This window comes from Actinia tenebrosa, unplaced genomic scaffold, assembly GCF_029948245.1.
Source record: "Actinia tenebrosa isolate PJP-AT-01 unplaced genomic scaffold, QUT_ActTen_1.0 PGA_scaffold17__23_contigs__length_9995812, whole genome shotgun sequence".
Taxonomy (NCBI): domain Eukaryota; kingdom Metazoa; phylum Cnidaria; class Anthozoa; order Actiniaria; family Actiniidae; genus Actinia; species Actinia tenebrosa.
The window spans coordinates 8,590,535-8,609,269 of NW_028292577.1; the positions used below are offsets into that span (position 1 = coordinate 8,590,535).

At 35.4% G+C, this 18,735-nt stretch overlaps 1 protein-coding gene across 1 annotated transcript; it reads left to right on the top strand.

Moving 5' to 3' along the window:
* The first annotated feature begins 982 nt into the window (after window positions 1-982).
* On the top strand, window positions 983-18,559 carry LOC116302194 (SEC14-like protein 1). Its single transcript, XM_031711424.2, has 16 exons — window positions 983-1,184; window positions 1,698-1,847; window positions 2,368-2,499; window positions 6,557-6,685; window positions 7,480-7,693; window positions 8,376-8,488; window positions 9,240-9,299; window positions 9,450-9,579; window positions 10,023-10,111; window positions 10,639-10,709; window positions 11,008-11,066; window positions 11,597-11,775; window positions 12,351-12,548; window positions 13,063-13,296; window positions 14,175-14,317; window positions 14,669-18,559. Exons 1-16 carry the CDS (start codon window positions 1,122-1,124, stop codon window positions 14,775-14,777), a joined length of 2,073 nt encoding a protein of 690 aa, XP_031567284.2. The 5' UTR covers window positions 983-1,121; the 3' UTR covers window positions 14,778-18,559.
* Window positions 18,560-18,735: the final 176 nt, after the last annotated feature.

Here is an 18,735-nt window from a genome sequence, read left to right on the forward strand (position 1 = left end):
ATGCGCGCGCAGCTAAATAGACTGAAGTAGTTTACCTCTGTTTTCAAGTTTCGATTGGGGGGAATGACATTCGATTTCGAAATGGTTTCATTAAAGAAGGAATAATTGAGAAGGTAAGCAAAGAGGAATGCGGATTTTCATGATCGATAGAAATGTGAAATTAGACGCGAAACAAATATTGGAAATGAATGGTCAATTACCTCGTCCAACCAGAACGTTGCAACGGTTTTTCATTGGCTTGAGGCTATGAACAGTTACCATGGAGTTTCGGCTCATGAATCAACCATTCAGCTTATGTTAATGTTCATACCTTTCAAATCACTATTCATTAGTTTTTCTAGAAAATCGAAAAATATGGAAATACTAAAATCCTCATCAGAAGTGTGCATCTTGTTCCGTACGATGTTTTTGGGGGGAGGGGTGGGGTGCTTTGACAAAGTTTTTCAAGGGGACAATATATAACCCCCCTCATTATGAAAGCGTCCACCCACCCCTTTAGCTTCATTAGCAAAAAAATTTGACTTTCAAACTAGAGTACCAGTCATGTTATTTTATTTCTTTGCAACAGATACCATTAAACCAGCATCGAACTATTTATTTCAAATCGTGAAAATAGAAAGATTTGAATAAAAATCTCTAGTTTTCATTTCAATTTGCTACTAAGCCAATAATTATTCTTTTTCAATATTATAAATTACTGGTTATGATATTCATATTTATATTATCTATATGCACAAAAACAGGGACCAAAAATGGGTAAAAAATATAAGAAATTTTATATAATGTTGAGGTTTTACCACGAAATATTTTATTGGGATGATTCCAAAATTCTTTTTGAGAATATTGCTGCAATTTCTGAAGAAGATTAATGTCAATATGGCAATGAAATATTTACATTAGATCCGGTCAAATAATAAAAATAATGATTGCGTCGTCAAAATGACGTACAGGTCCCCCCACGGGAATTATCTGGTCATATACGAGTTCGCTTGGTCGTGCTAGAGTAGTGAAAGATGTGTCTTCGTTTTCCTTCATTTTAGCACCCAAGAACTGCATTTGTCTACATTCTTTTTATCTTTATTAGTTCTCTTACATTAGAATTGTGAATATATCCTGCCAAAATGGTTCAAGAATACCAGTCGCCCGTCAGGGTTTACAAATACCCTTTCGAAATAGTTATGGAGGTGAGTAAGAGAACTTTAGCCTTTAGCTTCTCGTTCTCCTAAATATGTCTTAAGAAATAACCTTTACGTTGCTTTTCTGAGTTTTTTTGTACTTCTAGTTCATCTCAGTTCCAAGATACTTCAAAGTTAGTTAATTTAAGCTTTTAAAATCCTGTCTTATCCCAGTCGACCTTGGACGAACAAGGAGGGCCTGCTTTGACTTCATAAAACGTGACGACATTTTTCACGTACTTTGATCTTAAACCTCGATTTATCGTATAGAATTTCAGAAACCATCCAACCCGTTATTCCTATAAATATTCCTTATGCATGTACAGATTTTATGTGGGTCTTGTATTCAATCAATATGGCTAAACACATTTGTTAAAACGCAAACTCTTGCATTAACAAGCAAGCTTTGCGAAAATCTCTGCTTTAATTTTTATAATATTTAGATATTTTTCCTTTTCAACCTTCGAGGGTAAGTATATAGTATCATGTTTTAATTACGGTGTTTGTTCATGGTTTTCTTAGGCCTACGAGAAGCGTTTTCCCACCTGTCCCCTTATCCCAGTGTTTCTTGGTAGTGACATAGTTACTGAGTACAAGAGTGAAGATGGAGCCGAACATGTCATAGAAAGACGGTGTAAACTCGACGTGGATGCCCCTTATTTGCTTAAAAAGGTACGAATTTAAAAGCTTAAGTGCTGTTTATTGCTCAGTAGGAACTCGAATCAGGATTCACGGGTTTGGAAGTCTTTAAATCCGGAGAGATATTTTGGTTAAAATTTTGGAAAAGTGCCCTGGTATTGATGGATGAGGTTTACAAACAACACGACAGCTCGGATTTTTTTTGTTGTTCACCATTGACAATCCACTTAACTACAATCGATTGATCGAAAGTTATCGTTAAATTTACGCGCCGAAATCGTAATTCTGACCTAGAAGCCTTGCTACAGCGAATCCTTATAGCTGAAAAGTTATCAAATTATTTTTTCTCGCTGTTCAAACTTATGTACTGGAGGTTTGTTTTCGTTACATGTAACTTCCAGCGGTGCTAAAAATACTCATATGTACCTGTGATTTCTGTATCTATTAAAGATTTAGAGATATTTTCTTAGGGATTTGATTGTCTGAATTTCACATTTCATTCCAGCCCGTCTTGATAAAAATGAATTGTTTGTTTACTGATTTATTTCAACAGATCATCGGTGTAGAGTTTGTATATTTCAATCAAACTAACAGTCTCAATAGACGTGACAGAACCTTGTCTATCAAGGCCTATAATGAAAGTTTTTCCTCTCGTGTAGAAGTCAAGGAAAACTGCTACTATTCGGTAAGTAATAAGTCCTAGAAATTAAGAAAATATGCAGACTGGAATCGAGACTGTCCACCGGAAGCGTTGTTACGTTATAGGCATTGCGCATGAAGTGCAGACAATGAGCACTTCAAGTTTTTTTTGACATTTTTCCATAACTATCCAATCACTCTGTAGAAACAAATGAAGCGAACATTTTTTTAAGCGCCACCCAACCACAACAAATGGGGGAAAATCTTTAGATGTTTTATTTTTAGCTAACTCTTTGTGAACTAATGAACTGCGTGACTGCCTCACAAGGTGCCAACTTTCAATAATTTACAGAAAGAAGACAAATATATCCTTTGTTGACGAAGTAGCTGTTATGAAATAATTGATATACTCTTTATGTTGTAAATTTTGAAAGACTTTAATGGCAACCACAACCTAAGAGACTCTGAAATTGCACGAAAAATTTTTGGAACATCTGTAAGAATCTGGCTTCTGATTGGATTATTCAAGAAATGTTAAAAAAACCTTGAAGTGTTCATGGTTTGAGTGTCAGAACAGTAATTCTATGCAATCATTTCTTGAATGATATGCAATCACATGTACAGAGCTGATCACGATATTTCTGCAATTGTTATATTATTTAATAAAGGATTGGTCATTGATTAGTGCTGTTCCATCAAGTATCGGGTGCACATGGGATGCTGGTGAGCACAAAATGCATAGCCAGGTGCTACTCTAGCTTCTTGAGTGCATAAGCAACCGAGCAAGTGCACCCAAAACTGGATGGAAGCACACTAATCAATGACCAAGATGCTTTTGTAACATAGCAAAAGATAGCAAAAGTGTTAAAAAAACCTTTGTTAATCAAGAAAAAATCAATATTTTTAATGAAATTGTTTATATTACATAGCTACTCAATCACATCAGCATGCACCATCAATTTTTGGATGGCTCGGGCATGCTAAATAACCAATAAGGGCTCACATATTGTGGCTATGTTATAAAAGTACTTATAACCCTTCTGGAATGTTTTGGAAGGAATCCAGGGTTTTGGGCTATATGATAATAAAGCTTCTTATCAATCATCTAATTTTTCTGGTACATACTTGGCCCTAAGTCAACAATAAAAAATAAAATTGTCATGGATATCTAGAGATTTTCACACAACTTACATAGGCCTGATGAAAATGAATATTTTTCCTGCACTTCCCAGATCAATTTTAAAATGTCCAGAAATACCTTGTTCTTAAATTATTGATCCTAACCCCTTGTCATGGACCAACTTATCAGGCCAGGGCCCAGTTGTACGAAGCCTGGATAGCGCTATCCTGCAGATAAATCCTTATCCAGTGGATAAGTGGATGCTGTTTTCCAATAAATTTATCCACTGGATAAGATTTATTTGTCGGATAGTGCTATCCAGGCTTCGTACAACAGGGCCCTGATGAATATGAATGATTTTATTTTTATTCTGCAATTCTCAGATCAATTTTAAGATGTCCAGAAATATTTGATCTTAAATTATTGATCCTAACTCCTAACTGTATTGCATATAGTCTGACCTCTAGCTCAGCTGGTAGAGTATCGGTAGTACAATTCCGAAGGTTGTGGGTTCGATTCCCAGCGAGGTCGGAAATTAATTTTTCCGAATTTATTTCCAAGGGTCTTCCGCCCGGAATAACCTCAAGCACAGCTGTTTTGCTCTGATTTGATCATTTCATTTATATCTAAAGTAATTCAATCAGATAATATACACAGATCTAGATAGGAAAGCCTCCCTCAGTGTTATTCTAACTCTTCCATCTTGCTTTTTGACAGCATTTTTCATACCAAACTGAAATTAAAATTAAAAATACAGTACATCTTTTTTTGCAACTGCATAATATTTCATTCATGGAATGTAAGAAACTGTTTTCTCTATTATTTTAGTAATGCAGATTGCCATCTACCCTCAAGCTGATTAATTTTATTTCATTAGTATATTGAGACTTGAAATCTTGTTTACATTGCTATCGGACATTAATTTATGTAAAAGTGCAGTTGTGGATAGGCTAGAGGGAATTGAAATAATAATAATATATAATATAATAGTTTATTTATCCACATAACGCCTAGGAGCATTTCACATACTCGTTTAAAATGCGCACGTGCACTAATCTATTAAGAAATAACCTAAATTAAAGTGATATAAAATATAATATATATATATGTATATATGCAATAAATATAAAATATGAAATGATAAATATCTATTTACAATGGAAAGTTAATAAAGGAAATAAGAAAAAATATATATATATATATATATATCCAATATATGATAAATAAAAATTTATCTAACGATATATAAAAGGTATGAAGTCTAATTTACGTATGATATTCTTAAAGCTATTTACGTTAACAGCATTTCTCGCATTAGATGGTAAATTGTTCCAAAGATGACTAGCTATGGATACAAAAGAATTAAGATGCCATTTACTGTTAAATGAATATTGCTCAAGTTTAGTACCAGAGCCTCTTAAATTATACTTAACTGTACGAAATTTGAAAAAGTCATTAATATATCTAGGGCCATTCCCTTTGATGCATTTAAAAAGTAAGACTAAAACTTGGAAATATCTCCTATGTTCTACGGTACGCATATTAATTGATTTAAGAATGCTGTCATAAGAATTAGATTTAGATAGGCCTAATAAAGTTCTAAGAATATAATAATTGGCTTCTTCTAATTTTTTTGAGAGTGACTTAGATATTCCCACCAGCACAGGGCTACAATACTCAAGATGAGGCAAAATAAAAGCCCTATGTAATTGAATCATAACATGCGCTGGAACTAAACGTCTTATTCTACGTAAAGCGTTTGTCTTAGCATAAGCCTTATTAAGCTGGACATTTAAATGTTCCTCAAAAGTTAATTTTGAGTCAATGGTAACGCCAAGTATCTTTAAAGAGTCCTTGATTTTCACAGGATTATCACCCAATAGAAGATTGTACTTGTAAGTGTTCGTTCCGATGACGAGAGCTTGAGTCTTTACAGTGTTGATTGACAGATGGTTACTAGTAACCCACTCCTTGATGGAGTTAAGTTCCTTGTTGATAGTATAGTTTAGTACCATAGGAGAGTAGTCAGCATAGTATTCAGTAGTGTCATCAGCATACATACGTAGAGATACTGTAGAGATGAAGTCATTCAAGTCATTCACAAAGATGTTGAACAGAAGCGGTCCAAGTAAGGATCCTTGAGGTACTCCAGCTGTTATTGGTTGCCACTCAGAAAATACGTTGTCAACCCGAACTCTTTGGCGGCGACCAAGGAGATAGGCTTTCATAAGAAGAATTGCATCTGTGTTAAAGCCGTAGGCTTTAAGCTTTGCAATAAGCAAATTATGGTTGATGGAATCAAAGGCTTTGCTGAGATCTACTGCTATGGTAAAAAGGAAGTTTTGAAGTGATGCTCTGTAATTTATTCCATTTTGTCTCATTGATATTAATAATAATAATAATACTTTATTCAAATTCAATTCAATTTCAAAAGAAAAGAAATAAAAAAAAGAGAATTTGAAAAGGAAGACCACGAGGTTAGCCCTGTAGTAAGGTCTCCTAAATAAAAGAAAGATAAAATATATAGTAATAATGATAAAAAAATCTACATTAGTAATAATAATAATAATAAAATCTACATATTCAGAATTTCAATTTTCCAAGACATTTGTTTATCAAGACTGTTTGTATTCCAGGGCTAAAAATAATAGCTAGTTGATTTCTGAACATGATGGCTAGTGATAACTGACTGATCAACCAGTGGCCAGTCAATGTAACTGGTTAATGATAGGACTGGCCAAAGAGGCATTTCGCTGGACAAATACTGACTTTAACTGAATATAGACCCTCTTGCATGTGACATCAAAGCATCTTAATTAGCAGAAGAATTTCAATCTCAATCTTGAGAATTGGAAACCTATGTTGTCCTCCAAAATGAGCTTGATTCCGATGTACTGCGAAGGGTCTATTTTCTGTTGAACAGATGTTATCTTAGCTGTGGTATAATTAATTTATCTTATATGTCTTTATTGTTTACCTTCAGGTACACCCAGACAATCCTGATTGGACCTGCTTTGAACAAGATGCAAGCCTTGATATCAAATCATTTTTTGGTTTTGAGGCAACAGTTGAAAAACTTGCTATTAAATTGTATCTGCAAAACATTAAGAAGGTGAAGAAATGTGTTTACTCTCTCTCTCTCTAATTCCATTTCTGATTACAAGCAAATGAATTGAAAACTAGGGGGTCATGATAGCTTCTAGCACAACCTTAACCACAACCCTGAAATCTAGAAGATGTTTTGTCTTAAAAAAAGCATTAGTGGTGGCAAGAAAATTTTATTAGCACAAAGCAAACCAGTGTGAAAGTCTAGCATTAATAAACACACTATGTCCATTCTCATCATCTCTGTGCTCAAAGGAGTGAGACGGTTATTTGTATAACCAATTAATTTGGTCATCTGTCAAACATAAACGTCTATAACTGAAAATGTAATAGACCCCATAAAGCATGTTGTAATCCAGTTCAATTTGAAGGACATAACAATAGGTTTTCAATTCTCTCGATATTGAAATTTGTTTGTCCTCCAAGTTGAGCTGCTTTGACGTCACATGCAAAGGGCCTATTAGAGGCATAAGAGTTAGTGTCAGGGGTGGATCCAGTCAAAATTAGAAGAGGGGCTTGACCAAATTTTGAGAATGACACTACAGAACTTGGAAAAAATATCAATGCTTTCTATTCCACTTCAAGAAACATAACCAAAGTTCTGAAGGGAGGGGCTACAGTACCCCTTTGCCCCTCCCTGGATCCACCCCTGAGTTTGGCAAGAGATTGAACCCAATGTCATTGCACATAATTAAATTGTGATACCAGCCAATCAAATATACTTTTCAGTGAATAAATAATGATGTTCTATGCATTAATTTTAATAACAAATAATAATAACAATTTTCAACTTTGCTTTAGGGCAAAGAAGTTATCCAGCATTACATTGATGAACTGATAAGTGAAGGTGTCGCATACATTGCGCCATTCCCAGGTGCAATTAGCAAGCCTCGTACAAGGAGCTTACTTCTTGATAATGCTGGACAAGCTCAAGAAGGTGAACAAGCACAGGCTCTTCCTCCTATTGCCAGCTCAGCCGTAGAGAGTAACGAGGCAGCAATTGCAACACTTCCTGGTTAGTATTATAAAAATAATAGCAAATACTTCTTCCTTACTCTTAAAAATTCATTTCATCAACACAGTATTTTAAATTAAATTTGTGTTTCAAGCTTTCGGAACAAAAGTACTTCCTTTTTTACTGCGATTTTCAATATTCTGCAAACTTGGCAGTTACAAGTTGCATGTCACTGAAATTCATTCTTTTTTTTGTTGCTGTCAATCAAAAGTAATCAGTGGACCACTCTTTATGTTTTCCACTGGGGGTGCAGTAAAAACAATATCACAACAAGCAGTTGCAATGTCTTAGTTCACAGAATATCTGAAACCTCAGTAACCTATGTAAATATGTTTTTCTCTGTGAAAAATCAACATGTAGATTTTTGAGTGTTTTGCATATTTCTTACTAATGATTATTGTGCAGTATGTAGTCAACCATTGTGAACCATGTCTAAATATTCATCCTTCAATCCATTCATCTGTCTGTCCTTTAATTGTGAGTCTGTATGTCTGTCCATCTGTCTGTTAGTCCACCGGTCGATCTTTTTCTCCATTCATCCATCCATCCATTTTCTCATTACATCCATTTATTTACTTTACTTTCATTTATTGACTGTCTACCTTTATTTTCTTATCAAATATTTGCAAAACCTTTAAATTAGGAAAAACTGATGTGAATCCATATTTTCGTTTTGTTCTAGGCTACAAACTTGATGATGATTACATTCATAGATTCTTAGGAAAACTCAACCCTAAGGAAGAGAATCAGCTCATCCAATTGAGGAAAAAACTAAGTGCAGCTCATCAAGGAAAGGTATGATGGATTCCCTGTGGTAACACAAGCATAAGATGGGTTGGCTGTGGAAATATCACATTGTTGATAGGTAGCCCAGATGTGAAAATATTACAGACAGTACATGCTGGAGATGGGTTCCCTGTTGTAACACATAAGCATAAGATGGGTAGGCTGTGGAAATATCACATTGTTGATAGGTAGCCCAGATGTGAAAATATTACAGACAGTACATGCTGGAGATGGGTTCCCTGTTGTAACACATAAGCATAAGATGGGTAGGCTGTGGAAATATCACATTGTTGATAGGTAGCCCAGATGTGAAAATATTACAGACAGTACATGCTGGAGATGGATTCCCTGTGGTAACACAAGCATAAGATGGGTTGGCTGTGGAAATATCACATTGTTGATAGGTAGCCCAGATGTGAAAATATTACAGACAGTACATGCTGGAGATGGGTTCCCTGTTGTAACACATAAGCATAAGATGGGTAGGCTGTGGAAATATCACATTACTGATAGTTAGCCCAGCGGTGGAAATATTACTGTGAATATTTTACAAGTTACAAATGGGAAGCTTGTAGAATACATGATGTGAATGCATGGGTTGCCTGTGTGAGTACATACTGCAGATGGGTAGCCTGTGGAAATCTTACCCATTGGAGAGGGCTAAAAACTATATGTTTGATGAGAAGTTTCAGTCACATCTAGGGGTCTTGTATTTAGCTTATATCTGTATTGCATATTTTTTAAATCTTCGTGATTCCAGATGCCAAATGATGCTCACTTACTAAGATTTCTACGAGCCAGAGACTTCAACCTAGAGAAGGTGAGATTTACACTTGATATATTTCAAATGGTTTTTGAAAGAAATTCCCTGTCTTAGAACCCCGGTTTTCCATCACTGACTTGTGTCTTCATCAATGGCAGGATCAGCTTTTGCCATTAATTATGTTTTTTTTTTCTTTCCATACCAAAGGCATATGAAATGTTATGTCAGTCGCTAGCCTGGCGTAGACACCATCATATTGATACTATCTTAGAGACTTGGAAACCACCTGAGCACTTGTTGGAATATTATTGTGGAGGATGGCATCACCACGATAAAGGTAGTCCCTATTTTTACTCAATGAACAAACTCAGTATTTTATAAATATCTCATATAAGTAACAACAACAAAAAAATACATGACTCATATGCCACAGCAATGGCATGTAAGAACCTCTATAACTTCAAGAAGCCGCACTCAAACTATGAATTTTATTTGGTTTATTCAATAGCTTACCCCATGTGAATCAATCCTGAGAATATTGTCAGAGGGGTTATAGCCACTTTAAGACTTCAGTCTACCCTTTAGATTCTTCTATAATTGTGAATCAGACTGTGATGCTTAATGCATTGTAGCCTGCAATATTAAACCATTTTATGAAGCACACTGTATTATTTTAAATCACAATGGTAGTGAAATTATTCCATGTCTCTAGCTATAAGTTGCTATTTTTGCAAGTTTGCAGACTTCATAATTCATACATAATATTTCTGTTTTCTAAAGAGGGACGTCCAGTTTATATTCTAAGACTTGGTACTATGGATGTAAAGGGCTTGCTGAAGGCTGTCGGTGAAGATGGATTCTTAAAGCATGTAAGTAAACAAAATGGCACAACTAGACATTTAAAAAAATAATTTTGCTAGACAATAATTAGTCTCATAGTGCAGATGTTCTTATGGTCATTAGGTGATGACCCTAAGGCCCTGGCTAAACGAAGAAACATGTTTTCTTAAATGTTTCCAAAGGTGGCAAAACTGTCAGGGAACATCAGGAAACAAGTTTGCTCAACATCGGTTAGTGCATGCGCACTTTCAAGATAGAGCTAGTGTTGCTAAGTTAAGAATTTTTAGAATCTTTACAGCAGAAACATTTTTGCATCTTGGAAGCAAAATTTGTTGCATATACATAGCCATGTTTCGCATAGGCTAAACTTTGAATCATCAGGGAACATGCATGCAGGAAACATGTTCCTGGAAACTTGTTTCCTTGTTTAGCCAGGGCCTAAGAATGTCTAGGAAGGAATTTAGATGATTGTGGGCTTTAGTTTTGCTGTAGAGGTCTTGTGAGTTTTTTTCAAATGAATGTATTTCTAACGTATCTCTGTGTAACCAAATGTCAGGTTGTGTCAACTAATGAAGAAGGCCTACAAAGAACTGAGAATCTAACAAAAGAAACTGGTCAGCCAATCAGGTAAAAAAACTTAATTATTATTACTACTTTTTTGTTTCATCCACGATTTGTATTTTCATATTCCTGCTCCGAGCTTTCGGGTTACAAACCCATCGTCAGGGAAAAACTGATTGAAATTACCTAATCATTGTTCTTTTGTTTGCTCATTGGTTGTCTTACAAGGTTCAAGTTTGGTGTTTTTTTTCCATTCAGTTACGAAATATTTTCTTATTTGTTTTATATTCCAGTTTCGCTCTTGAAATTCATACACCTAACTATCAGGTTTGTTTGTGAACATTATTTCATTATTTTTTCACAGTTCCTGGACATGTATCTGCGATCTTGATGGTCTAAGCATGAGGCACCTTTGGAGACCTGGTAAGAATGAAAAATATGAGAATAGAAATGGGAATGAAAATGAAAATGGGACAGCAAATGAAAGTTTATGTATTAACGAAGATATATTATATAAAGTATATTAACAGAGTGCACGCACTAAAACCGTGAACATTAAATAGCACTAATTAGTACTATTTCATACAGAATCCTTTGTTTTCTATTGTTTAATTGCCACTATTTAGTACTAAAAATTAGTATTTGTTTCACGGATTTAGCGTGAGCACTCTAGCACAAGTTTTACATTAAAAGATTAAAGACATTTATAAATGGGGCTTAATTTAAAGATGAACCTGTGATGACACTCTTCGTTATAAGGAACTGTCATTCAAATTGCCATCCAGAAATCTCTTGGATAACGGAACAAATCAAAGTGACAAAACCACTATTAAAATGATTCGTACATTAACATCACAATACGAATGTCAATAAACATGCATCCCTTTCATCTTAAAATTTTTGAACAATCTCCTACTAGCTAAACTGTCTTTCTTTTTCATTTTGTCTTCCAGGAATCAAAGCTCTCTTGCATGTAATAGAAGTGGTTGAAAGCAACTACCCTGAAACCATGGGCAGGCTTCTGATAGTACGAGCACCAAGAATATTTGGTGTTCTGTGGACATTAGTGAGTCCTTTCATCGATGAAAACACTAGAAATAAGTTCCTCATTTATGGAGGAAATGACTATCACGTAAGTCTTACTCTTTTACGTTTATTTGATTTCTTGTTATTAATGGGGGTTGGGGGGGGGGGGAGTTGAATTTAATAGAACATTTTGGTATCTCTTGCATTTTTTCCATCCTTCATCCATTTCTTTTCTTTCCACCATCCTTCTATTCTTTCTTATTTCTTTATAGTATTTCTAATCTTTCCTCCGCCCATCTCTTTTTCTCTCCCTTTCTCTCAGTTCTCCTTTTCCTGATCACTTGATTATGGCTCTCCGCATCAGGAGGTGCACAAAGCTATCTTGAAGTTCTTTTCTTTGACCATCCCTTTATTTCTCCCACTTCCTTTCATTCTCCACTCCATCCATTTATTTTTAACCCATCTATGCTCTATTCAGTATCACATCTTATAACATTGTGTGGTTCCAGAAAATTTTCATACCCCACCATGGATGAAATATTAAAAAATGGTGCCCCACCCCTCAGGAAGTTTTTTGCATTTTTTTTTACCTTCAACCTTCCACCCTCTAGGGTATTGCAGTTTCCTCCATATAGTGTGTATTCGAATATTTTTAAATCTTGATTCTGTTTCATCCCACAGGGACCAGGAGGACTCACAGACTACATTGACAAAGAATTCATCCCAGATTTTCTTGGCGGCCCTGCCGAGTGCGACATCAAGGAAGGCAAACTTGTACCCAAGAGTCTGTATAGATCTCTAGAATTTGATGGTGGAGATACATCATTTGGCAGTGATATTTACCATACTGCACATGTCAGTAAAGGTTCTCCTCATGAGGTGAGCATATCAATGTTGTACATGTACAATAATCCACAGTAAATGTGGTCATTGAATTTTTCCTTATTTGTTGTGGTGCAATGTTTTTCCATCTCAGACCACATGCCATTCCCTTGAGAATGAGATTCTTTGTTTGAGTTTTATCCATATTCATGTGTCTTTTCGTGTGCAACCATTAAAAAATGATACTCTGGTCTGAAATGGGAAAAAATTCCGAAGGTAAAGAGGTCTATTAAGACAATAAGCAAACTTTACCTCAGGCAGCATGACATGCTTTTTTGCATTCCTCTTCTGTTCGAAAATTATTCGCATTTCCATCGCAACCACCGTAGGTAAACTCTTTGCACTTTCCTGAATTGCAGTTGTAGTAGAATCTACACGTAGGTATGGCGGCTCAGCATGAACCCACAACCTTCAGTAACAGACAGTCCTTGTTCGCCAGAACGCCAGTGGTCTTTGACAGGGAAAAACCATGTCAAAAATTTATATATCTTAATATTTTTGATTATTTCAGGTGCTTATAAGCATAACAGAATCAGAGTCTGTTATCACCTGGGACTTTGATATCATAAAGGGCGATGTGACCTTCACTTTATTCAGGCACAAGAGGCCAAGAGAAGCCATGAGCACTTCTAGTCTTAATAGCATCGGCAGCAATGCCTCAATCAACCAATCAGGAGTGGTTGCTGGAATTGATGCTGTTGTGGTTGAAAAGCCAAGGAACTGCCTGGACGGAGAATCAGTACAGGTACAGTAGATCTTAGTGTTACTAGGCGATCATGATTGGATGACTTGTCAGATTTTGACCAATGAGAGCACAAAGGTGGCCATTAAGCTTGTGGCGTAAGATTTTAGGCCAATTACATGATGAATTCATTTGTCCACTACTACCAAAGTGCTTTACAAAAGATTTTCTTTTTTAATCAAATTTGTATTTTCTCATGAGAGTAATAAGTAAGTTGCTGCTAATTAACTTAACCAAAGAAAGTGTGGAAGGGATTCTGGAAGTTGTAGTTAATGACACCATAATACTAATGTCTTTCTGTTCTTTAAAAAGGAAATTTTTGTAATTCACTATAGGGTACCCATTCAATCCATGTTTTTTTTACTGACTGGCAAACAAGTATACCTATTGAGTGACCACAGGGTAACCATGTTTTGTTTTTTACTGACTGGCAAACAAATATACCCATTGAGTGACCACAGGTAACCATTTTTTTGTTTTTTACTGACTGGCAAACAAGTATACCTATTGAGTGACCACAGGGTAACCATGTTTTGTTTTTTACTGACTGGCAAACAAGTATACCTATTGAGTGACCACAGGGTAACCATTTTTTTGTTTTTTACTGACTGGCAAACAAGTATACCCATTAAGTGACCACAGGGTAACCATTTTTTTGTTTTTTACTGACTGGCAAACAAGTATACCCATTAAGTGACCACAGGGTAACCATTTTTTTGTTTTTTACTGACTGGCAAACAAGTATACCCATTAAGTGACCACAGGGTAACCATTTTTTTGTTTTTTACTGACTGGCAAACAAGTATACCCATTGATTGACCACAGGGTGCCCATGTTAGAGCTGACCACCAAGTATGTTGTATTCTTTTCTCTAAACACAGGGAACCCATGTAACATCAATACCTGGTGTCTATGTCCTTCAATGGAAGTTCAAGAGTGGTTTACCATCAGGCCAGGCCCATGCAAGGCACAACAAGGCAAAGCTTATGTACTATCATGAAGTACTAGCCTCAGGAGATTTTAAGTATGTTGATTTTTTCTATGATTGATTCCTATACTAGCAATACTTTTTTCCATCCATTCATTCATCCATCCATCCAACCATTTGACTGGCTGTTCACCAATCCAACCATCCATCACTCCATCTGTCCGTCCGTCTGCCCATCTGCCTATTCATCCATCAATCCATCCAACACTTCATTTATCACACCCAGTCCAGCTATCCATCCATCCAGCTATCATTTCATACCATCTAATCTCATCCCATCAAGCTATCCATCCATCATTCACTCTTCCTTTTTGTTTGCTTTTCTCTTAGTCAATCTTACATTTTATTATATTTTTGTTCACTCATTCATTTTTTCTCTTTTCCAAGGGGGTCCATATCAAGTCTAGAGTCATGTCACAGTCAGTTCTCTCAGTTAAGTATCTCAACTAGTAACAGTAAAGACTCAGGCCATTCATCCTCTAAAGTATCAAGATAGCAATTAAAGTAACCTTGCCTTGAAGAAGAGTACCAATATTTCTACCTTTGATATCCCCAAAATAAATCCCATCCATTAAGTACAGATTGTACATAATTTTTACTGATATGAAGGTCAGCCACGCAATTCCAATTTGAGCTTTGCATTAAGCCATGCCCTGATGTAGATCACCCAAGAGGTCGTTCCAGGGTATTGATCAAGTTTGAAGGTTTTGAATAATCACAGTCATTCTATATCAGTATATAGACCTCAGTAATTTTCGAAATTTCAAAATTGGAATGAAAGCTTGGAATATAATGCCAAACCATGACATCCCAAGATCACGAACAGTACATTTTAATGGATATTATTTATTATTAGGAATAGTATTATCATTATTACAAGAATTTTCACCCTTTTGATAACTCTTCATTCGATGGCAAGATAAAATTATCCCTGTCCAATGTATAAAAATTGTTATTAAATGCTAAAGTATTTTTAGCTTTTAGATACTGATATGTTCTCGAAAAAATGGAATGAAAAAAATGCCAGTTTTATACCAATTAATTATTATTAAATAATAATTTAATAGCTCCATGTTGGCAAATTTAAAATAATTTCATGCTCATGAAACCAGAACATATTTTCTAAAAATTCAATTGAATGAATTCTCAGGATCATTTCTATATTTGGTCTGCTCTATGACTATCAGAGGAAATAAATTTTATTGAGGCTTAAACATAATTAATTGTGCAAAAGTTGTAAATCAGAATTTCTTTCGACTTTAGAATTGTACAAAATCCATTTTTGAATATATTGAGGTGCATGACCATAATATATGTGAAACTATTACAAGCTATATATATACACTGAATTGAAATATGGTGACTATTTCTATTGTTCTGGACTGATCACTTTCACTACTGCAGCGATTTGCATCTAAGCGTTAACACATAACACTTAAACATGTTCTAATTGGTCACCGAAACAGGAAGTTAGTCAACCAGAAAGTGCTTGTTTGGCCAAGGCTCTTTGAAATCACAGGGAAGATTTTGATTTCAAAGAGCAGTTTGCCAAGCGTGCACTTTCTGGTTGACTAACTTCTCACGTTTCAGAGATCAATTATTAGAACATGTTTTAACGTGATGTGTTCATGCTTAGATGCAAACAACTGTATTTCCTATATAATTATACAGCTTCTCATTAATCCCATATAGGTAGCTGTCCAATTATTTTCTTAATTGGACAGTTCTTGTTGATATGGGTTTAATCACGCAGCAATATAATTAATAGGTAATGGGATTTCATGCTCCCCAATCAAGAAATAATTAGACTCGAAAAATTCCTCTGACTGCCAAATTGGACTCGGCCTACGGCCTCATCCAATTTTGTCAGTCCTCGGAATTTTCCTCGTCCAATTATTTCTTAATTGGACAGCATGGAGTCCTATTACATATACAAATAGCTGCAGTCAGAAAAAAATCTTTTTGTTTGTTTCAAAGATATAAAGCATGCACACTAAAGTTAAATAGATTTATTAGATTGTGTACCTTAGAGTTTTAAAATATAGTTTTAAGTATTGAGTAATTAAAAATAATAAGTAATAGATAAATGAATGTGAATTATATTATTTCATTAATAATAAAACTACTGTAAGTTGTTTGTAGCCTGTCAATCTAAATGGTTACTGCTAATAGTAATCTGATAATAATACTGTATCATAAATATAAATATTTTTAATATCTTATTTCCTTAATAATCTTAATAATCATAGTTTCTTCTACTACCACCCACGCCACACCCCCACTTACTCACATCTGAGTGGTTGCTAACCTACTACAGTCCACCCATATACTAAGAACTTACAGACACCTTACCAACCACTTACCAGCACCTTAGCAACCACTTAGCAACCACTTAGCAACCACTTAACAACCACTTACCAACCACTTACCAACCACTTACCAACCACTTACCAACCATTTACCAACCACTTACCAACCATTTACTGACACCTTACCGACACCTTACCAACCACTTACCAACACCTTACTAACCATTTACCAGCCACTTACCAAGCACTTACCAACCACTTACCAACCACTTACCAACCACTTACCAACCACTTACCAACCACTTACCAACCACTTACCAACCACTTACCAACCACTTACCAACCACTTACCAACCACTTACCAACCACTTACCAACACCTTACTAACCATTTACCAGCCACTTACCAACCACTTACCAACCAATTACCAAGCACTTACCAAGCACTTACCGACACCTTACCAACCACTTACCAACCACTTACCACCCACTTACCAACCAATTACCAACCACTTACCAACCACTTACCAACCACTTACCAACCACTTACCAACCACTTACCAACCACTTACCAACCACTTACCAACCACTTACCAACCACTTACCAACCACTTACCAACCACTTACCAACCACTTACCAACCACTTACCAACCACTTACCAACCACTTACCAACCACTTACCAACCACTTACCAACCACTTACCAACCACTTACCAACCACTTACCACCCACTTACCAACCAATTACCAACCACTTACCAACCACTTACCAACCACTTACCAACCACTTACCAACCACTTACCAACCACTTACCAACCACTTACCAACCACTTACCAACCACTTACCAACCACTTACCAACCACTTACCAACCATTTACCAACCACTTACCAACCACTTACCAACCACTTACCAACCACTTACCAACCAATTACCAACCACTTACCAACCAATTACCAACCACTTACCAACCACTTACCAACCACTTACCAACCACTTACCAACCACTTACCAACCACTTACCAACCACTTATCAACCACTTACCAACCACTTACCAACCACTTACCAACCACTTACCAACACCTTACCAACACCTTACCATACTATGTGGGTTGTGATTAGCCTAATGCTGTAAATGAATTGCTGTACTCTACTATTCTAGGCCTAAATGTTCATGCAATTTTTTATTGAAAAAAGCCAATTTTGTATTATTTATTGTTGAATTTTAACTCTTGCACTTGTTGTCTTAATTATTTATATGAGACAAAAATAATTAGTGAATAATCCAAGATCTGGGAGAATTGACCTGTGCTTTAAGACAGAGTTTCAATCTATCATCTTTGATATAATATGAAGTTTTTCAGCTAAAGCCCTTGAAGAACGTTTGCTTGAACTTATGAATTTAAAGAATGTTAAACCTTGTTTTTTTAAATTCAATAATTGCTATCATAATGACTTTCTTTATCTGCAAGTCAGTGCACTTTCCACATTTTTTGATATATATGCTTGTTTTCAATTTGCTGATTATATTTGCTGTATATTTTGCTGGCATACGTTTTTCAAGGCTTGTTAGCATTAATCCTGATTAGAATACCAATTAAAAACAACAATGATCCAGTTTGTTATTATTAATACCTACTTCAGGGTTAATGTGAAACCAGCTTTGAACAACTTTGCTCATATTTCTTAAATTTTCTTGTGGTCTTGCGTTTCTGTGATTCTATTGTTCTTTATCATTGCTCTAAGACCCTGGCTATTGGAGGTTTAGGGTTACTTCATGTTTGCCTTTGATAGTATCTGTCTTCAGGGCTTCACAAATCAGTTGTGCATTATAAATTATAATAATATTAGAATAGATAAAAACTTAATTCCTATAATTAATGAATTAATAATGGATAAAGATTGTAATAACTAAAGATTGTAGACATTTCTCAAAGTAGTATTTGATTAAAATTTGAATTTCTTATAATTCTGGATTGTATTGGATGATATTTGATATTCCTGTTTTGAAGCCCATAGTTATGGAGTCTGTGTAGCTGGTATAGAGAAATCTTTACAATGTACTGGGGATATTGGGTATTTATAGTTTTTTAATTATTTCTATTAATATCTGTTGGTGTTTTGATTATCATTTTGTCTTCATTT